This window comes from Dicentrarchus labrax, unplaced genomic scaffold (genome assembly GCF_905237075.1).
Source record: "Dicentrarchus labrax unplaced genomic scaffold, dlabrax2021, whole genome shotgun sequence".
Lineage (NCBI taxonomy): Eukaryota > Metazoa > Chordata > Actinopteri > Moronidae > Dicentrarchus > Dicentrarchus labrax.
In genome coordinates, this window is record NW_026136707.1 from 16827039 (window position 1) to 16850417 (window position 23379).

The 23379-nt window shown below is 38.9% G+C and overlaps 1 protein-coding gene across 1 annotated transcript in view; it reads left to right on the forward strand.

Annotated features, from left to right (window-relative positions):
- The window catches only part of cdkal1 (CDK5 regulatory subunit associated protein 1-like 1), a 224225-nt gene extending 201212 nt beyond the window's left edge, over positions 1-23013 (forward strand). Inside the window, exons 13-15 of the mRNA XM_051406374.1 lie at positions 6378-6461; positions 9851-10015; positions 22679-23013. Coding sequence (XP_051262334.1) covers positions 6378-6461; positions 9851-10015; positions 22679-22840 — 411 coding nt within the window. The 3' untranslated portion in view covers positions 22841-23013. The remainder of the gene's footprint in view (positions 1-6377; positions 6462-9850; positions 10016-22678) is intronic.
- Positions 23014-23379: the final 366 nt, after the last annotated feature.

The following is a 23379-nucleotide window of genomic DNA, read 5'->3' on the forward strand; positions in this document are numbered from 1 at the left end:
CACTTCCATCTATTCAACCTGTCATCCTATATATCCACTTTGTTCTGTCTTTTTTTTTTTTTCATGTTGTTAGTGTATTACTCTGGGCAAAGAATTTATGTTCAGGCCTCGTTCCAAACAGTTCATTTGTATAACTTTGATGTGTGTTGATTTTACATTTGTCGCCACAAACATTTAACCAAAGCCACCCTTAATCCCCTCAGTCTTTGTGGCAAACACTGAAAAGTTTGAGTCTCTTTTACTTTGGTTTTGACTTTGAGGGTAACAAAATACTCAAACCAACAGGGGTGTTTTTTCTTCCTCTTTCAAGCAGCTTATACAAAGAGAACCTCCAAAAGATCAGAGCATCTCTCTTTAGCCCTGTTTAGTCACTCCCCGCAATGACTGTTTAGGAGGCAACAAAACAAAATCTCTTTCTACAAGGGCCTACAGAAGGCTGTGTGTGTGCGGGTTTGTGTGTAACAGTCTCTGTGTGAGTGTGTGGTGGGGAATTGTATATTTGTGATAATTTGGCAAGGTTTGTGAGCAAGAAGGCATATCGTATTCCACCAAAATGATAGGGGTCGATAATGAGTTGAAGAGATAGATGAAGAAATTAAAACGAGACAGACAGAGTGATGGACAAATGTACAATGACACGCTTTGGTGTTGCATAAACCTGCAAGCCACTGCTTAACAGTAGGGGTTACGCTTCACACACGTCTGTGTTTTGATCAAAAGCTGAAAACCAGTTGGGTTGGAAAGTTTTTCTGAAACAAACAGCACGATCTAGTAGAATGCAGTCTGTACAAATAAAATAACTTTGATGTAGATTGGCAAAAATAGTCACAAACAAAAATTTTAGGTGTTTTTCAGAGTCATTGTTAGGACAGGACAGTTTGTAACAATTTATAAACCCCTTATTAATTTGTTTATACTGATTACAAATGCCAAAGTGAGACTTAAAGTGTTGCCACTGACTGTTGTTTTAAGTTGTGCAGTTATGACATACAGTATCAGTAGTCAGTGTGAGCCAAGTTTAATTCAGGTGAGGCCGATGTTGACAAGGCAGAGGTTTGGCATCTTGATTGGTGTCGCACTGTACATCCATGGCTGATGCATCGTTGACTTGATACATTGAAATTCACACAGTAACATGCTTCTACAACAGGATAATGATCCTAAACATACCTCAAAATCCAAAATGGACTACCTTGCACCCTAGCGGACCCTCACATACTTGCGTATGTGCAAGGTGTAATTCCTGTTTAAGGCCCTGCTTACACCTGGCATTAACGTGTCTTGGGTGAGCCGATCCCAAGTGGACAGCTCCAAGCATGTCAGTTCACACCTGGCATTGGAATGCATCTCGAGTGACTGCTTGTAATCACATCCCACTTCTCGTCTGTATGCAAATAAACACGTACATCATTTCCATATGCAGAGACAAAATGTTGTTTTTAACCTGAGTTTGATGAATTTACTGTTTATTGGACCACAAATGAGACCAGACATACAATGGAAAAACAATACACATCTCAACGTGTCCTCAATGCGTCTTAGGTGCATTTACACTTCTACTTAGAGCTGTCCACTTGTGATCGGATCATCCAAGATGCATGTTGATGCCTGCCAGGTGCAAAAAGAGCCTGGGTGGATTTAAATGTGGTGGCCCTTGTAATAACAATAATCCTGCTAAAGGACAATCAGACTGAATGTGACTTTTCTACACATTACATACCCCTTTTACTGTCTATTTTGTTAAGTATTGTCACATTGGCACTTGAACAGGTGTATAATCAGCCTATTTTTACTCTTTATTTGTTGTTGGGGTGTTTTTTTTTGCTTGATGCTGCTATCAGCTCATTATAATTAATCCAATGCAACAATCTGGCTTCTTTTCAGTCTGGTTAGAAACATAATCCAGTTGCATGGTTAAAAAGGCCACAGATGCAGCGAGAGATTTTGGATGATATTCGAGTGAATTGCTCTTTTATTTGTGACACAGATGAAAATGTTGATTACAATTCAAAGCCACAGTTCTCTCATTATCCTTGTTATGATGTGGATTAATTAGCAATTAAACTCATGATCCCGTAAATCTGTAGTGGATCTGCTGTGTATCATGGGATGTTATTCTCGGGATAGTGAAGTAAATACACATCTCACTGCGAAAGGATATGCACATACATGCCTGTTATTAGGTATTCTGTGGCGTTTTCTAACAGATGGTGTAAATACAAATTGAAATTCAGACTCTCACATACGCAGATATGCCAGCAAAGTTACTTGAGCAAAGGCGAAAACATATACTGCATACAAATACTTACAGCTCATGGTGTTTTGCACCGAGTTGTGTGTAGCTCATCAAATTTTAATTAAATGAATTCACTACATTCTCATATGTGGCATTGTCTATACTGTTCATGCACGATCATCCTCTTATTCACAATTCAATCAACATGGTAGGATATACTTTAATCCCAGATCATTGCTCTCACTGGTTATTGAGGTGTGGATTGGAAATTAAGGCAGGCAGATCCAAACAAATTCACATCATACACATCTATCGTTCAGCATTTCCAGTACATCTCTCCTCTGGTCCAGTGTAAGACTGAAAACTAAATCAAACCACCACAGTGCTGTTTGAGATATATGAAGAGAATATTTATCGATTCCTGGTAGGGCTTCTCCCTAGTAGTTGAGTAAATTGTTAGTTAACGAGGAGAGTCTTAGTCGATGCACTTTTCACCTGCGCCTTGTCACCAGGACGATTGTTACAGCACAAACCTTTTCTCTCGTCCCACAGCGTTGCTGCATGTGCTAACTGCTAATGAGCTGCTGCCACTAGTATAGGGGTCGTATCAGCTGACTGTACCTGGACTGCAATCTCAAAGTACCGGGGAGGCCTGTTTACACCACAAGCTTTGGACTGCCTTAATTTTTGGCAGAGATATAAAGATCACTTTGTATGACATTGGTAGTGTGCTTGAATCAACCTACTACTTCACAGTTAAACATTTTGGATGTTTTTTATAATCAGAAGATTGAAGGATTGGTTTTGGCCTACGCCACAGCAATATGGGTTTGGGTGAGCCTTGCAAGCAAACAAGCACATCTGATGCCAGAGTAAGTGGATTTGGAAAAAAATAACTGCTACATTATTGTGGGTCACAATAGAAATACAAACAAAGCAACTCTGAATGACGATCCACATATGGGTTCATTGCTGCAGGACAAATTGGATGACAAATTGGATGAATAGCTATTGGTCCAGTAGGATGCAGTCTGGGTTTTTAATGGTAGTTTTCCCTCCCTAAATACTTTCAGTGCAGCTTGCCCCAAGTGATTTGCCTTTGGCCATTATTCCTTTCAATATTTACTAATGACCGGCCTTATGATTTGGATAAGTGCAGTGCTTGTCTTTTTGCAGATGATACAACTATACATTTTGTATCAACTATATGTGAAAACGGCCCTGTTTTAAATGGAACAAAAGTATTATGTTCAGGGCAAGCAGCGCTACAAATAATAATAATCACTGAAAGACTTGAATATTGAACAGGCTCAAGAAGAATATTTTCTTGGTGTCACGCTCAGTGAGAAGCTATCATGGGAGAAACATTTTGAAAATATAAGGAAAATGGGCAGTAGGATATCATGCATTATCAGATGTTCTTCTTTTCTTACCCCTACCCTCTAGAGCACTAGTGACACAGACACTAGTTGTATCTCACCTTGAATACTGCTCAGCAGTCTGGTCAGTTGCTCAGAATATGTTTCATTGAGATTTTTTACACGCATTATACTGTGGGTCTTGTTTTATATGTTTTGTTGTGTGGACCCTAGGAAGAGTAGCTGCTACATTACTGACAGCTAATGTTGATCTTAGAATAAAGAGGCTTTGGTAAGGTTGACCTCTGTCTTGCACAGAGCTAAATGACCCAGGACCATCATGTTTCCAAAGGCTCTGCATGTTTGCTATAGAACTGGATTGAATAATCTGTGAAAAATGTTTTGGGTTTTCCAACTCCAAAGTGACACATCTGTCACTGTAGGGAAAATGAGAACAACTTAAAACGAATCATAGTTCACAGGTAAAATAGTAGTTGATGGTTAACAGAATGCTAAAATGTTAATTGATGAGTTCTCTACCATTAACATTTTTTTCTTTAAATATAAGTATATCACTGTGAACATAGTATACTTTTTTTCATTTGCTCACAGCAAAGACATCTGTCTTCAGTCTAAAGGAGCAAACAAAAGTCCAAATCAAATGTTTGCCATCCAGTAATAATGTTCAAAGGATATTTTTTCCACACTCTTTTTCTGAAAATTGCTCTGTTTGCAGGAAACAGTGATTTATTTGGTCTCTTTTTAAGGCTGTCAGCATGCCTATGCAGGTGCTGTCTGCATTGGGACACACACACACACACACACACACACACACACACACACAGTGAAATCAGTGGGGAAAAAAAGAAAGGAGAGAAGGATGAGAGGGACTTATAGTGATAGGAAGAGAGGTATGAACAACAAAGAAAATGCCCAGAGACAGGAGAGAGGGAGGCAAAAGGCTAAGGATGGGAATGAAGGAAGAAAAGAGCACAGAAAATGGGTGTCTGCAAAAATGGAAACACCCTGAGCAAATGTGTCAGAGCCATGACTTCTAAGGCTCTGACACATTGCTAAGGAAATGATCAGTCAGCACAGTTTTACATTACATAGCTCATCACTGACAGAGTTAAAATGCAAATACTGTCCATTGAGCCTACAGGACACTCTGTTCCCAACATTTTAGCTATATGTTGCTGATTTTTAAAAAACAAGTTGTTATATGCTCTGCGGCACTGTTTCCTGAATTTCTGGCTGGGATGTAAACTTTCTGTGCTTGTTCCTTAATGATAAGATCATTGGCATGTTTTTATAAACCAGGATGCCATGGCAAAAATAAATGTGTCTTATGTAGGGTTTTCTGACATTAATGTACTAAATATACCCAAGATGAATTGTACATCAATCAGGAGACTTCAGGAGAAGTATTAGGCCACACAAACAACAAAGTATTGACTTTGTACATCCACAACAATGTAAAATGAAATAAATGTGGATCCATCTATAAAACACAGTCCAATATTTGTCAAAACTGGATTGCCAGGATACTTGCATGGAGGACAAGTGAGACAAGATATCTCCCTTTCTATCTAAGTCAATCATAAGGCAATTTTATTCATTCCTGCAGTAATTTTCAAGTTCTCATCCCTTGCCTTCTTTAAGTCAACAACATTCTTCAACAAAAAATGTATTTTCTATCATTATGTCTTGTAATAAATGTCTTAATTGGGAGACTTTGTTGTGGTATTTGATTTTCTGATGTCCTGAATAGACTGTTTTCTGTAACCATTTGAATTCTATCCTGTATATAGCCTTGTGTTTTTTTTTCTTTTATTCAGTTTTCTTTTTTGTAAGGCCCTTTAGGAGTTTAATAGTATTTACTATCCTCTCAACTAAAGCGCTAAAACTGAAGTGGCTCAGGAACCTTGAGATTGTAATTAAATGGTGAACTGCACTGACAGAAAACATGAAAGCACAAAACTTGGATTGAATTGGGACCCTGATGAATAGAAGCATATTGTACAGCAGAGTGTCAGTGCTTGTGTTGAATTTAAACTGACAAAGATACATAGCCCTTGTACACTATATAAAGCGGTAAACTCATTGCCAATGCTTGCATATGTACAGATGGTATTCATGACTGTACATAAACAAAAAGATAGGATATAAAAAGTGTTTCTGTATGTTCAAATGACTTCAGTAGATGTGTCAGCAGATGAAATTAGTGTCTGTTTCAATATGCTCTGACATTTGGCACCTTTAATGGTGTGGTTCTGTCAGTTAAAATTTCCAGCAATCCTGTAGTAAAGTAACAGGTAAAGGGGTGGTAGCACACATTTTAGGTCTAAGAGGGGTTCCAATATGGAAATACATTGTTTACAGCATGTTTCCTTTTTTTCTGGTCAGGAATACCTAAAAAATTCTACATCCTACAAATAAGACAGAAATACAAATTGATCACTCTGTGTTTTCTAAGTGAATATATGTACCTTTTCTGATTCAATAGCACATCAATGGCAAGAAAGAAAAAAGACCAAAGTCGCTTTATAATCAGAGTGAACCAATCAGAAAGAGATGCAGAGATAGAAAAGAGATAAAGAAGGGGGGTCCTAAATGATTACCAGGGATATTAATCTTGTTGTTTTTCTTATGTTCAGTGAAAACACATTCGTACAAATGCTTCATGAAAGGCTGATGTTTCATTAGTAAACTTGGTTGATGTTTGTCTGAGCAAATACAGCTCCATAATTATTCACTCTATCTGTCTCTCTCACTCTGTGCAGGTAGGGGAGAGGCAACATGTGTTGGTGACCGAGGAGTCATTTGATGCCCAATACTACGTGGCTCACAACAAATTCTACGAACAGGTAAGATTATTGTAAGAATACATTAATAAATGACTCAAGCACATACTCCACAGAGCATATGTGGCTCTCAAAAATTATTTGATATACTTACACTACCCTAAAACGAAACTTATGGTATGAAGATTAAAAATTAACATAGTACTGGTAGTTTTTCCAGTTAGATTTACTTTACGTATTTATCTTAGAGTTAATAGCATTTTTATTATTTGTTGTTCTGCATTTGGAGATCAACCTTATGAATCAAACTGGCTTGTATGGATATCCGTGTCTGCAGAAGCACAATTCAGCACGTTTGACACTTTTGCATTAAATAAATCTTAGAATAGTTTAGTTGGCCCACACACTCTATCCACCGTCGAAAACATACAGCAAAAAAGCTGTAAATTAATCTGCATTTGATTAAAATGTTTCCGTATGTGAAGCTAATCCAACCCTTCCTCATTTTCACACTTAGTAAATCAGATCAGAAGCTTTGCTTTGCATGTCACAGGAGGACTCACAGCAGGTGTCAGAAGCTTAAGCTTGTATTGACTAAAGTAGGTTAGCTATAATATCACACATACTCACAAATTCACACACACACCCCCTGCGGTGGTCATGAGAGCATTTGGCGGCTGATAGCGGCAGTACTTTTTGCTTTTTTTTACTGTACTAACATTAAGGTCAGCCCTAAAGACATGAACATTCCATCCTACACACACACAGCTGTTCACATACGCACACACATCCGCATGGCTTCAAAGACCCTCGCTCAACCTGTGAAAAATTCACTTTAAAACATCTTCAAATAAATCAATTTCCTCCTGCTTTAACCATCATCAGAAACATGTTTGAAGTTATGCTTTTTATTAGCGGGGACGGCAGGGGATGGTAATAATTTTCCCTCCCTTCCACTTTCCTCTCCTCCCCTCCTCCTCTGTTGCACATCCTTCTGCAGGCTATAAACTTAAGTTACAAGTGTCACTCGGTTCATGTGTGTCTTGTACGTGTGCACACTCCTTCGTGCTTTTGTGCATATGCAGGCATGTATGTCATGTGTGTCAGTTCCCTGTACTCAAGAGGAGAGCATGCTGACATGTTTGATGTTTTTTTCTCTGACCCATTTTTTTCTTTTTTCTTTCTTTTGGACATTAAGTATTTGACATGTACTCCTAAATCAGTCTCTGACTTTAAAAAAGCTCATGAAAACATTATGTACCAATATGTTCTGAATCTGTTCCCCCAAGGGATACATCCCTGTACCATGTATACTGTACATACCCATGAGGCTGTATACGCATTAGAACCTCAGTCTTCCTCACTTGTGTATATATGATTATTTAAAGAACATATTAAAGAGTATTTAGTTTAGATGTTTTAATGTAGTCACAATTAAATCTTAAAGGTTAAACTTCACTCTTGATCACTCTGGATAATCATGTCCCAAAGATTTAATAAAAAAGAAAAAAATGTAGAGAGAGAAGAGAGTTCAGTTGGGGGGATTGTGTGTTTGAGGGAGAAATAATGGGGAAGTCAAGGGTCAGGAAAGAAGTGAAAGAAGTAGTGGGAGCGAAGAAAAGGAGGGACATGGGAAATAAGGTAGAGAGAGGTGGTGTGAGTGAACACATGGCCTAGTTTCACTTTTACACCATCAGATGGATATCTATCCTGACGGGTATAATAGGCAGCCAACCCACCTCTGTGTGTGTGTGTGTGTGTGTGTGTGTGTGTGTGTGTGTGTGTGTGTGTGTGTGTCTGTGTGTGTGTGTCTGTGTCTGTGTGTCTGTCTCTGTCTGTCTGTCTCTGTGTGTGTGTGTGTGTTAGTGGCTGAGTGAGGAAGTGGGGGGCGGGGGTCCAATGAAATTGGACAAGCTCTTTCATCATTTAATCACCTTGTAATGGGCCTCGAATGACCCTCACCCACACACACACACACACACCCCTACCTCCCCCACAGTCTTGCTGTTTTACCTCTCTGTTCCCTGCCTGGTTGCTGGCTACTCACACACACACACCCTCACAGTGGTCAGAGTGTCGAGCAGCAGGTGTGTTGATTAGGCAGGTGTGATGCTGGCTGTGTGTCTGTCTGGCCTGTTCTCCATCTCCTATCATATTCAGCCAGCTGGATAAAGACTGACAGATTAACACTGAGCCAGCCTTACTCCTGCCATCACATGCTATTCTCTGCCCAGTCAGTAGCCCTGCAGAGTCTTGTAATGGTTAGAAAGACCACCAGATGATCTGAGTCAGCACGCAGCACTCATGCTAAGTTCAAGACATTGAATCTCCAGCAGGTCCAAGGTTATTTTTCTGCTGTTGATCCTTGCCTCTTGTCTGCCCGTGAAAAGAGGCAAGGAAAAAGATATATATCTTTATAATCATTATTTTATTAAATTAGTACACAGTGTCGTTAAACTTTTAGTAGTTTTGTAGTAACTGTCTCAAAGAATTTGTCATGCAGTATCAGATAGTTTTCCATTAAATGTTCAGCTGTGTTCATGTCACTTTTCAAATTCAAAGGCGATCACTCGTATACAGGGAGCCTTTTTCTTTCACTTAGGAAATAGACCATATCATAGGATGTTTACAAAGAAAACCCTTGCTTAAGTAGTGATTGTAATTTACACAAGCTCTTATGACCACAGTTTTAAATCCTACCAATAATCACAAAACCAATCATTCTATCAGTGTTTGCCAGAGCTGAATCTGAAAGAACAGGCTGAAGAAAAGTAAATCAGTACTCTAACCGAACAGCATACATCATTGACAATCTGTCAACTTTGTGGTTAGTTTTGAATAGAATGCATTTGCATATGATCTTTATTTACAGGGGTAAGTCATTAAGAACAAATTCTATTCACACTGAGCCGTAATTATAACTCTTTGTTTTCTCTTCCTTCCTGCTGTGATCAGCCGAGATTTATAGTTGCCATGGTGAAATAATATGACAAACCAGCAAATCCCACTGGTTTATCTCACAGCTGTTGCCGTAGTTTTTGACCTTGAGGGCTTCCATAAATGGAACTGAAAACACTCAGCCCTGTGTTTTTTGTAAGCAGGCAGGGACTAGCTAAATAACAATGTGGGGGAGCATTGGCTAAAACAGTTCTGAGAAGCAGTTGTGGAGAAACATGCACAATGTTGGTTATTTGGTGGAATGGATGGTTATATAGGTCTTAATGATGTGACGTGAATGATGGCAAGGTGCAGGATTTATGTTGCTGGTCACTAAAATGCAGTCACTAAATGATACATTACTGTTGCCCTGTACATCATACACCTCATAACTTTCCCTCCAATGAATGTGAAACAATCAAATGTTAAAAAAATTATACTTTATTGTGGTTCTTTTTCAGTTCTCTTAAAATGTGCTGCGACATCAGTTGTGATGTGTTGCTTCTGGTTTGCAGGTGCTGGTACCTAAGAGGGCTGAGTTCAAAGGGAAGATGATTGAGGTGGACATCTACGAGGCAGGAAAACACTTCCTGAAAGGCCGACCAGTAGAAGACAGTAAGCCCTTCACTCCCTCCCTTGCTGCGCCCCTTCAGAAGGGAGAGGTGTCTGGCCTGATGCAGGTAAACGCATATACATGCAAATACATACATTCATACAGATCTTTTTTTTCCCTAATTGATTTCCACAGCACTGTAAATCAAAGTGACGTCAAAGCAAATGCACAGCGATACAAATAGATTTCATGTATGTAAACATAGTCATTGCTGAACCATGAAAAGAATAAGTAATATTAATTATAGTAAACTGTAGCATACACCTTAGTGTTTGTTAGGTGGCTAACATAAAGCAAAAAGAATCACACACCATACATTAAACATGACCTGGATATAGACTTAATGTCAGGAATAAATATAAATATTTGTAAATTATGACATAAAGTTAAGTATATGAAATGGAGACTAGAAAGGAAAGGTACACAAGTTAAAAACACTTACACATACATAATTCTTATTTACACTATACCATACATTTATTCAGTAGAGATGAGTGTTTATCCCTCTCAGAAAGTTCAATAGGTATCTGGATACATGGTCTATGATCCAATAGAAAGACGAAAGATACAACACATTGTGGTTTAAAGTTCATTCGATTCAATTTGATTCAACTGGAAATTAACAATTCTCTACACATTACATTTTTACATGAAAGAAATATAGTAAACATTGTATACATTTTGTGTTTTAAAAAAGAAATATACATTTTGATTTGAATTGTTATTGGTATTAAAGTATTGTGAAACCAACAATAGTTAGGATGGGCAGCGATATACATCGCATTGTTGGCCTGTCCCCAAGGAGGATGAATTGGGAATCTGTTACCTTGGTTCCAAAATGGGTGTCAAATATCTGAAAAGGGTATTTTCAGCAACACTATGGCCGCATACTGTTGTGAATAAAACAGTGTATGACTTCAGGTATTGTCTTAAGGCTTTAGAGGCCAGGGTGCTTTAGAAGAAGTGTTAGCTGCTAAAGCTAGCATTTTTCACCTGTGGTTGGTTGTTATTCTCTGTAACTTAAAAATTCAGTGTGTAACATTCAGGAGGCTATATTTTCAGAAATGCAATATATTATTCATAGGTATGTTTTAATTAGTGTAGAATTACCTGGAAATAAGAATTGTAAAGTTTTTGTGATCTTAGCTATTTTTATCTAAAGATGCCTACAGTAGAATCCAAACACTGTCTCTAGATAGGGCCTTTTGTGTTTTTCCTGTGTTTCGCTGCCACCTTAGTTTTTCCTTCACACTTCACAGACCATTCTCTTTCCATATACTGTCATCATTGTCATATACAGACACCAGCTGTGTTCAGTTGGTTGCAATCTGCAGCTTCACCACTAGATACCACTAAATCCTACACACTGCTCCTTTAACTTTGAGTCAGTGTCCAAGCTCACTTACTCAATTCAATTTGAATTTCACACAGATTTATGTTTTTTTGCATCTGTGGTTGTGTATCCATGTAGCCATATGTCTCACTGTTGTATAACTTTTTTACACCTCTAATATTAAGTCATTTTGGCTTGATAAAATTAGTGCAGCGTTTGGTGCAGGCTATATTTAGCAACTGAATCAGTTGGCTACATGGTCTATGTTTATGAGTGTACATCTGTCCACCAGATTTACATGTATTCAAGTGATTGCGTACTCTCTTCTTTTTCAGGTAATGACATCTGTCAAGTTCTCACTGTGTGTTTTTTCATTATCAAAACTATTAAAGTGGTGTTTACAACAGGATATTCAAATAGTGTTCAGTCAGAAAATGAATAAGGTGTGTGTGTATGAGTGTCCACATTTTTAATCCATGCTCGCTTTTGCAGTTCGTAGAAAAGCACCAGTGTACCAGGCGTGAGATAAGTAATTTAAGATAAGCTGTGGCTGGCTAAACTGTCCTCTGTCTTCACACACACACAAACACACACACACACACACACACACACACACACACACACACACACACACACACACACCATGTCAATGTATCTGTTTCACTGCATGTTATTTTTCACTCTGACTAGCTGTAGCTTATAGCTCAGGACATGGAGCCACAGAGCAGAATATGATACACTTTCTAATTTCACACTCCATCAGCCTTTACTGCCAGACAGAAAGGGAGGGGACGAAAGGAACAGACAGAGACATGAGAGAGAGAGGGGGACAATGATGAAGAGGAAAGCAAGCAGAGAGAGAGAAATGGGTGGCAGAGAATGAGATAAAAAGAAAGAAAAGGGAAAGGTTTCACAGCAAGCCAAGCAACACGTCACTTAGCAATGAAAAGTTCAGCAGTGGGGACTAGACCTTGTAAAACTAGTTGACTCATAAAGTCTGCAGCCCATCCAACACACACACTTGCATTTGTTTCTCCCCCTCTTACTTTCCCCCACACTCACACTGTTTCAGCATTCTTCGACATTCTCATACAACAAACCCAGGCCCTAATGTTTCTTGGATTGATGTAACAACACATACATATAGATTAATTCACACACATCACACTCTTCATACTATTATGCACACTTACAGACTTCATACACTTCGTCTGATCTTTATACTGTTAATACCTTTGTCCAGATATTTCATGACGCTTTGTTACTGGTGTTACGGTCTACTCAAAATTTGTCTCAGGAGAATTTTTTCCGAGGACAGTAGACTAAAGTCATCATCTCTACCCTCCAGTTTTTCCAGTTTATGTAGGGATCTAGAGATTCACAGAAGAAAATAATCACTTATTTTAGCTGAATTAGACACGTTATTAGTTTGGGTCTGTTTTACACCCTTTGTGAACATGCCCGGTGCTTTGAGGTTACTATGGCTATTTGTATGTGAGTAAAGTCAGCGGTGGGTTGAGACTACCACAAGTTTGGCAACCCCAGCAAAAGGAAGTCATAGCAACAAAGAATAGTGAAATTACATGTGCTCTCTCTTTGTAATGTATGCTGCATTAGCAGAAATGACAAATAAATGGAGGCACACAGATGGAGTGAAAAACAAATTCAAGCAGACAGAGAGACAGACATAGAGGTTGAGTTGCAGATCAGTTTATGTTGTAATACAGTGGTGAATCTGGAAAACTGCAAAAATTCGCCAAAGCTTGTATCTGCAGTCCACAGCATATTGGCAATTAACATTGTTATTTTAAGGGATCTCCAATGATGCTGCTGAGGATCTATAATCCATAGTCCTTATAACCTGTATTGTCAGCTCTTAATGACAGCAGAGTAGCACTGGAGCACAGCGCTAATTGATAAGTGACCTAATGATTCTGAAACACAACAGAATACAGTTACAGTATAGCTCTTATATATGTGATGTCATCACAGCCATGTGTCCAGTATATGTATTCATAATTGTTGTTCTTTTTATTATTATTATTATTATATCGTGAACAGGTGTATACAAACATCCAAGGATATGCACTTGTGCACCCACACACTGGTGGTTACCCTATACATATTTGAAGACCATCTATTTTCTATGAGCCTCTGCGTGAATCCACCACACACTGAGCTGTGTGTGTGTGTGTGTGTGTGTGTGTGTGGCTGAATGAGTGATTAGGAAAAGGCAGATAGATGCTCACCCCCATGTCTTGCAGAGGAGTCTATAATTACAGGCTTTTGGCAGAGAGTGAGAGAAAAACAGAAGAATAAAGGAACAGGAGGAGAGAAATTGTGTGATGAGGTCAATGATAGCTGTGTAGCTGATAGACGAATGGAGTCAGAGCTTTGTTGCTTCATCTAAGATGCAGAGGAGCGTTGTAAAAGAAAATGATAAAAAGAAAGAGTGGCAGATAAGTGGGTGATTGGATAGGCAGAGGAACCCACTAAGGTCTGTAATGTCCATTTGTAGAAAGAGGAACAAAGTGAGAGATCTATCATTTGAGAGATGGTGGAGAGAGAAAGATGATTGCATACCAGCCAGCGTCCATACTTACGTGTGCAGAAATTAAGCAATATGGCCAGATAGATAGATTGATGGATTTCTAGAGGAGTGGTGTGTGAAAGCTTGGGTGGACGGCTGTGGATGGATGGACCTGAAAGTGGACAGATAGATAAGGGTGCATGGATGTGAGATATAATGGCTTAGATGCACACAACTGATGGATGAGCAGATGAATAGATGCATGGATGTGTGAATATATAGACAGGTATAGGATGGATGTCTAGTGATCTAATGGCGCACTGCACTTTGCCCGAGAATGCTGTGCTGAATTCTGCAGAGGATATTTTTCTTTAAAGCCAAATTTGTGAAACAGAGGAGCCAAACCCAACATGAAGGTCTTCATTTATTAAATCATATATTGGTTGGTGGTTTTGGTTGTATTGTCTAAACTATTGTCCAGCTGCTGTACCACCACTTTTAAGTCAAGTTTTTTCTTGTCATTGGTGAAAGTAACAAACTATGGTAACATAAATGCTACAATATAACACACTTGGACTAGATAACATTCCTCCTTTTCCACAAAGACCAAGGTACCTTAGGTCCTCCCAAACCCCAGAAACACGAAAGTCAGATGAACTAAAGGATATAATCTGCCACTAGGTATGAATGTGTTTGTTGTAATGAACTGGCAACCTGTTTCCCTGCCAGTGCCAGCTCCCTTTCCAGTGACTGAATATGAATTAGGAGGTATGGAAGATGCATCCTCCTTAACAGTAGTAGCATACTGTCATTTTTAGCTCTTGTCTGTCCCCTACATTTTGTTTTGCTTTCTGTTTGTTTTTTAACCTGACTTTTCCTGTCTCTCTCATTTTTTCCACCTTCTCTCTCAATCCTTTGTGCGATGTGACACATTCATTAATAGGCCTTGGTGTTTTTGCCATTTCATTCAATGAACAAGACCAAGGTTTTAGTAAGAGAGAAATTTGCTTTCATTGACATGGACAATATCTCTTCTTCTGTTCTCTCTTTCTCTCTCTCTATCTCATCTGTCAGCCCTTCATTCATAGACACAGCACTTTCCGCAGAAAGGGAAGAACAGTAATGAGTCTTTTAGTGGGACACAATAGCAGAGAAAGCACTCAACAGCATGGTGAAGGAAAGAAAAAGAGAAAGTATCTTCACCAGTCCTCATCCTCAGATTGGGGTTGGGGGGTGGTGAGAGAAAGGCCAAAAAAACGAAGCAAGAATGAAAGAGAGAGCGAGGTAGACGGAGAGATCAGGAGACAGAAAAGCAGCTTGAGTGCCATTCAATAATCAGCTCTTTTCACAGCATACTTTCTCAAGGAGACCGAGAGAATGGGAGAGAGAGAAGAAAACGACTCTGCTCCTTCCACATGACAGCAAATTGACAGTTCGTATGAAAGACGGCATAAAAAAAGGTGGGAGAGATATAGAAATGGAGGAATACGAGTAGGGAACAATGTCCCTTCATGACCACAAATTGACAAAATAACAAAAAATGGAAGTGAATGGATGAATTTCTACCAGCGTATTAAATTTGCTGGCCTTTCTCTTTCCTTTTTCTCTGTGGCTGGTATTCTCGTTTTCCCCCAGTCTTCCTTTCTTCCTATTTGTTTGTTCCTTTTTTCTTTCTTTTTCTGTCATCATTCATCATTTCTATCACTACCTTTCTTCCTTTTATCTCACGCTCATCTGTCCTCCCAATTCTGTTTTATCAGTTTTTCCATTGTATGCGTGTTTGTGTGTGTATTTTACTTGTTTAACGTGAATGAGTGGCAAAAGGAGAAAAATAAATTTAAAACACACACTGTGTGGATGTAGTCAATTTATAATTGTATCTTTATATATTGTGTTACAGGCTTAGTGGGTGGGATTGCTGGTACTTTGCATCATGATGCCTAAGCACATAAACACAGACACACACTAAAATACACTACAGGTCCATTGGAAAAACTAAGCTTATACACACAGATCCACACACTAATATCCACATGTACACAGATGCACAGTCCCCCCTGGTGTGACTGGCACCGTCCTACTAGCCACAGGCTATATGAGACACTGGCTGTACATACACAGTAATCATGTAGACAAAACACATGCACAAAATGTGTATTTCACCCCAAACAATTGAACTGCTCTATGTTGACATGCAACTGTTATGGGTTGTTGCTTTGATGTTGCGTTATGCACACGTTTTCGTCTGTATTGTCAGGAAAATCTAACAAATCTAACATCGAGCTGTCTTTTCTGGTCAGGATACAGATAATCCTCTCAAATCTATTTTTAAACTTTTTATTTAAAATGTCAAAAGGTTTTGCTTGGCCTTTGCATGACTTGTTTACTCTAGTAACAAATAATTTGTTTTGCTCTCAAAACAGCAGGCGTAGCTATTTTAAGCATTTCATTTAGCATGTCAAATTGTATTACATGGCCTGCGCTTTGTGTATACTTGAAGAACCAAAGACACAGTAACAAAGGAATAAATGTTAAGCCATCAAAATATCGGACACGTCTATTTTCAGTATTCTTACCTAATATGTCAAATGGCATTACTCAGCCTCATTCTGTTTTGTTTATTTAAAATGTCAGAGGTTTTTAAATGCCCCTGAGTTTGCTTTTGAACCACAGATGGAAGATGTAAAAAACAAAGCACTTCACCAACAACAGTTAGGAAAAAGTTTAACTATTGTGATCTCATGTTTCTTGTCTTTTTCTTCCACGTTATATAAATAAAAATAGATTTCCCCAGTAAAGACCTTGTAAACAACCTCCTCTGAGCAAAGTTCTTCAGCAGATAAGTCATCCGTAGCTTTGTATTTTATTTCTATCTTTATCGTCCTCTTAAGTTCAGCATGCTGGTTCAACAGAAATACAGCTGCAGTTTTGCTGAAGTATGTCTCAGCACTTCAGTCTTGTTATTGGAAGAGTATTTAATTGAGAGAGGCCTTTTATAAGAGTTTTTCTCTTTGAGTCCATGCCACAAAAGCTTGAGGTGGCCTTCAAGTAACCTGTGCTGGCCTAAGGTGACTATTTCTATACACTGACTGTATATATAATGGACAATGCTTCCAGTTCTTTGAAGTGAAGCAGAGCAGAAGTGAAAGTATCTAGTGGCCAGCAGGGACAACTCCATTAGCTACAGTAAAACACAGATATCATGGTCACACATTTTTCACCAATACCTGCTTATAGTATCCGCTACAGGGATGACTTTCCTCTTCCTTTCCTCACTTAAACTTGTTTCAGTGTTGGGATCTGACAAAAATGCCTTGCGTCTTTATCTCCAAAGACACATTTCCTGGATTGATTCCCAACACAGAGATTGTTGGTAAAGTTCTTTAAACAGCAAGTTATTTGATGTAACGATGTATTGTGTAATGTCACATTAAATGTGAAATATTTTCTTGTTTGTCTAACCACCTATGGCCTATTTTTTGCTTGCAGGCAAAGATACAATATGACTGTAATAACAGGAGAAAGCTTTTCTCTGTGTGAAGAGTAATTGGTATACTGCAGTGCCACATTTACTTGACACTAGATAGTGTAGGCTTTTATACCTGTTCTATATCACACTGACCTTTTATTTTGGTCCATCAAGTGTTTGTATTAATTGTGTGTGTGTGTGTGTGTGTGTGTGTGTGTGTGTGTGTGTGTGTGTGTGTGTGTGTGTGTGTGTCTGTGTATCTGCACATGTTATGTCCACGTTTGATCTGTGTACCTTTTACCATATCCTGACAGCATCTGCTGTCTTCTCTGTGTGAAATGGCGTCTGTCATGTGTTCGACACGTGCACATACACCTAACACGTCACCTCACTGTGTACTTGATGCATCAATGTGTTAATGACTATAAAGGGTACTGTTCAGGTGTATCGATTCCAAGATCTAGTGTGTGAGATGGCAGCAGAGAAAACAGTGAGTGAGCCAAATGCATGCAACTTTCCTTTTTGCAGAGCTTTAGAGCTCTTTTTTCAGAAGCCCAGGAGGATAAATGCTCCCAGGCAGGATGTGACTCATTCCACTGAGGCCACTTGTTTATCAAAAGTGACCCTTTTTTTTGCATAACTTTGACATGATTTGATTTGATTTGTTATTTGTATTGCATTATATGTTCAATGAAAGTGTATATTTTGTCTTGAAGCATGTTACTAAATGTATTGCAACATCTACAACTGTGTCTAGAGGCCTTCTTGTGTCAGCAGACGCACTGAATATATTTTGGCAGTACAAAATAAAACTTGCATACTTTAGCTCCCCTGCTGAAAAATAATATGATAAACTTTTTCATATATTATTTGCTGCGTTATGTAATGATGATGATAATGATGCAGGTGCCTGTAACACATGGCTTGAAGCAGCAAGTCGTGTCAAAGTGTAACTTGTTTGGATCAGGATGTCGTGTGCTTTGAGTGTGTGCAAAGTGACAAGGTGTGTACCTGCACGCCCATACATTGCTGTGTCAGAGGGTTTTGCAGTGGTGGTGATGGAGTAAGTTTTAGATGACAGATGAAAAAGAGGAAGACAGAAAGAGAACATGACTCATGTTTCCCACTGAGCCTCTATTTTTTTTTTTTTTTTTTTTTTTTTTTGTAAACTCTATCTTTTTACTAACCAACCAAACAAATGTCATTATTTCTCTCAGTGATAGTTTGTATCAGAAATATTACTTGTAATCCCTCCTTATGTCTCTTCCATCCCTCGGTCCAGTTGTAAATACAGCTGCAGCTCATTGTGATTGTCACTATGGCTTTGTCAAATCACCCGTGACTAAGGAGGCGATCTGTTTTACTCTCTCTCACATACACACACACCACTTCCATGGCCTCTGTGTGTCTAGAGTGACACTGACAGCTGGTGAGGATCATATGAGAAATGTGACCACTGTGTATTGTGCTTTCTGGCCCTCGTGATGTGGTGTGCATATGTTGGTGTGTTGGTGAAGGCTGCACCAGACACGCAGGCAGATTTCTTTCAAAAACGGTGGAATTGGAGGAAGAGTTTTTAAGACACAAACAGATATTCGAGAGTCCTATGAAAAAACCTTGAGGGAAAAGTAGGTAGGCAGTCTGTGGCCCTGCAGTAGTGTTATTTAGCTCTGTTCTACCTCTGTGAGCAGAGACAGTGACCAACCTTATCCACTACACGCACACTCTCTTTCTCACAGACATATGTACGAACTCAGCATGCCAGCTAGCAGGTGGTGAACTATCAGTGAAAGCCACATCTCTCATCTTTTCCTGCCCCCTTTCTTCCTCTCCTTCCTTTTCCTAATTTCACTTCTCTCCAGTCCTCTGCTGCTCTCTCCCACTGTGCTGACACGCACCTACTGGCACTTGGATTTTCACTTACTCTCCCTACTAGTAATAGATTTTAGACTCTACTGTTCAGCCCCTCTCCTGGCACCCTGTTGTTAAAAGACACCTGCAGAGAGACAGATAAAGAGATGGATAGAGAAGAAGGCAGTATCCTTGGAATGTCAGTATAGAGATAGATAATGGTTTCATCAGTCCTGTGCACTTAGTCTGTTGCTCCTCTTGTCTCAGTGTCCATTAAATATTCATCTTGGTCTGTTTCTCCCTCAAGTAAGCAAGAAATGATATTTACGATTAAGTTCATTTTCCATTTGTCATTTTCAAGTCTTGACTTTTACAGGTAGCCTTTCCCATCTAGTTGTTAATAAAGTAAATGAACGATAAAAATAGTCAGTTTTCTCACTGACTATTCACTCAATCTTTAGTGAACATTTCAAACCTGCTGAAGGGCATACAGTGTAACCTTACTGAAGAGTACTTTTTAAATATGTTATTGCTGACAAGAGTGGATTAGTGAATGGCACCCCTAACAGAAGTATTTGTTACAATCACATTTTTATAGTCAGTAGGGTCAACAACAAGTAGCACATGCACTATGGCAGGGACATGGCTACCACAGTTCACCCTGGCAAAAAGAACCCTTATTGTTTTTGAAGCATCAAAACGGCGTGTCAGTTTCCCCATTAGGGAATCGAACGACTATCCCAACATTTTGCAAATGTGGATATGTCAGCCAGTCCTCTTACTAATTATCCCTCCACCTATTGTCTGAGGTTACTGTAAGTCACTTATGGATGTGTCACTGAGGCGTTGTCGGTCATAGTATCCATCCTCCATTGTGTGCAGTAACAGAGGAATCCATTCAGCGACACCAGCGAGGAGAAGAGTGGGTGGCATCAGAGAGGACAGGGAAGCGGGAATAATGTGGACGATAGACAGGCACAGGACAGGCGCTATGCAGCTGCTCATAGACACAGTCACGTGTAGGTGTGCGCTGACTCTCAGTTACATACGAATATATACTGTTCATCCAGGCAGGTGTTTGCACCCTACAAAATCTGTAATTCTTTTGCTCTTAGTTCATAGGATAAATGCACAATATGTACACGTACAAATTCTCTACAGTTGCAACTGTTTTTAAAGTATATTTTAATATTTTTTCTAAATGTTCTACTTCCATGGGAAGTAAGCTTTAACTATATAAGAGAGCAAACTTATAGATAGCATGCACAGCCAAATATTAGTAATGGTAAACATTAGAAGAATTCCTGAAGTTGGCTAATCATCATACTGATAGAGGATAAGAGAAGGAATAAAGGCAGATCCGACAGAGGATAGTCGAACAAGACTTGATGGAGATACTTGAGAGGGAGAGAGAGAGAGGAGTCAATCTACCTATGGTTAATATCAAAGCCTAGAGAACTTGATTAAAGTTTATTATGGAAAGCCGCTGATCAATTGCTCAATATCGCCCAGCATAATCTACTGTCTGGGTGATAAGGCATTTTATCAACTGTCATGCAGGATGAGACATATAGGAACAACCACAAGGTCATCCAGATCGATATATCCATTCCAACCAGAGACAAGTCTTGGTTCTCAAATTATAAGAGCCACATCTTGAGGTGCAATTTTCTCATAATCGCATCTCAGGTCTCCACTCTCAGACATTAAGATAAAAGCAAATAAATGTGTAATCAAATGGAATGATGATCGATGAGGGAGGGTGGAGGCCAGGGTGAAATAGGGCTGGTTATCAGTATTGAGTTTTACCAACTGAATTATATGAGAACCGTCAACAACTGAAAAATGCCAACTTATTTTTGACGATGCTCTCATCAGAATGAAATACAGTCCAAGGCAGTCATTGCTTTAGGTGTACGCTTAACATCTGTCTGAATTTTTTATGTTGCTATAGGAAGCAGTTGTATGTGAATTTGTACTTGATTTAGAAACATTGTAGCAAGCAACTTTAAAATGACATACTACTGAGAGATTAACTCAAACACAATCTATCACAGTTACAATCTTGCTTTGGTTGTGCTAACATTATAAGCTAACTCTTATATTCTAATGTCTCTCCCAGATTCCCTACGTAACTACATCACAGTGCACGTTCATCAACATCAGCTTGATTCAATAGACAGCACTCTGTAATAATTGGATCACTACAAAACTGCATTAACTGCTTTGCACAGAGATAATGGAATCATAATTTAAATGCCCTCATTTGCATAAGCAAATGGGTCGTTTTATGAATGCTTTCATCCACAAAATATCAAAATAATCAGTGGATTTAAAATTCTGTTTATTACTCTTTGTAATTTCCAAATGAAACTGGAGACAGACGGAAGGTGAGCCATAGGAAAGTGGAGGAACTGATAATGTAATTCCCCTTTGCTCTCCTAAATGATGTTGCCATCAAGTGGCATCAATAGATGTATTTCTAAATTCACATAATGATCAGCAGCAATGAACCATAAAAAGTAGTAATATTCCCCCACATATGAATTACTATTTTATGAAGAACCAAGAGTTGAGTAGATTCTGATTTGGCTGATTGATGTGTCAAAAACAAGAAAACACACACAATCGGAATTTGGTCTTCCTCTTCCTGCCCTCCTAGTTTATATTTTCTCTCTTCTCAGCATTTCTCTTTCGTATCTTTCACTGGCATATCCCTTCAGTGGTGGATGTCTTTTTTATGGTCCAACATATTTAGACTGAACAGAACTCTCTGATCACAGACATTTGATATGTTGGCCACTGATTTGTGACTGTGGCCAGTTGATTTAATCTAAAAACTTATTTTATGAGCTGCAATGATCTTTGTGTGGGACAAGACAGATAATTGTCTGTAATACTGTGGACAATACTGTGGTGTGTGTGTGTGTGTGTGTGTGTGTGTGTGTGTGTGTGTGTGTGTGTGTGTGTGTGTGTGTGTGTGTGTGTGTGTGTGTGTGTGTGTGTGTGTGTGTGTGTGTGTGTGTGTGTGTGTGTGTGTTTTTGGATGCATCTGAGAGATATTCACATAATATCAGACAGAAATGTTGAAACTGTTTAGTCTGTAGCTGTCTCTTTATGAGAGAGAGTGGTGTGGGGTTGGCTCAGCTCAGTGCAACAGCATCAGCATGTTTAGTCAGTGAGTGCAAAGTTCCTCTTCTTCTACACCATGTTCCTCCAGTTGCTAGCCAATATTACAGGATGATCTGTGCTATGTCAATCAATCATGATCTACTGTAAGTGCACAGTTTTTGGAAACACACAAACAAGATTTATTGATTTGACTGAAATCCTCACATCAGTAAACATCAACCATGTAGTTTGATTGAATAACTGCAAGCTCAATATCTGTAGCTGATCCAGGAGTCATTATTTCTCTACAGAGAGCAATCAGCAAAGTCTCCCTTAAAGAAGTCAGTAAAGTATTGTTATCATAGTGTTCTGATGACAATAAATAAAGGACACATACTTGTCTTGAACTCAGTCTAATGTATGTTTCACCCAACAGGAACAGATGGCTAATGGTGTCCAAGGTCCTGCTTCTATGACGTCTTCGTCTGGTTTGTTGACTGGCTCTTATAGTCTGGATGGGGAAGGACTGAAGAAGCTGGGAATTGGGCTTGTTCTGGCAGCAGCCATCCTGGCCTTCATCATGGAGAAACTGTACTGATGGAGCAACTGCAACCTAGAAGAAGAAAAGGCAGGGGACAGTGACATCATAGGAGCCTAAACAGTGTCTTTTAAGTTGGTGAATACAGAGATAAAACTGTCTCCTTAGATCACATGCTGTCATCCCATTTTAAATGAACCCAAAGAATAAAAAAGGTCAGTGACACCTACAAAGTTATGGATTATTTAAATGTCCTATGAGACTTCTGGTTTTTAGTACAGTTAGATATTTTTTATTGAAGGGCATAGTTAGAAGTCTTTTTACTCTTTAATTTTTTTTTTTTTTTTAAAAATTATTTTTTTAAATTTTTTTTTTTTTTTATTTTTTTTTTTAAAGAGGTTATTTCAGGCTTGGTCTGTTGTTCACCGAGGGCTGCAGTCTGACGTTGTCCATAAACTGGTGAATGAAATAATGTTTTTCAACTAGTTGAACACATTCTGGTCATCTGTACCAGAACAAAGTCTGAGAATGAGCATGAAGATTTCAAAATATTAGAGTTTCCCATCCGCCTTTTGATGGATTGAATTGTGCTTACTTTA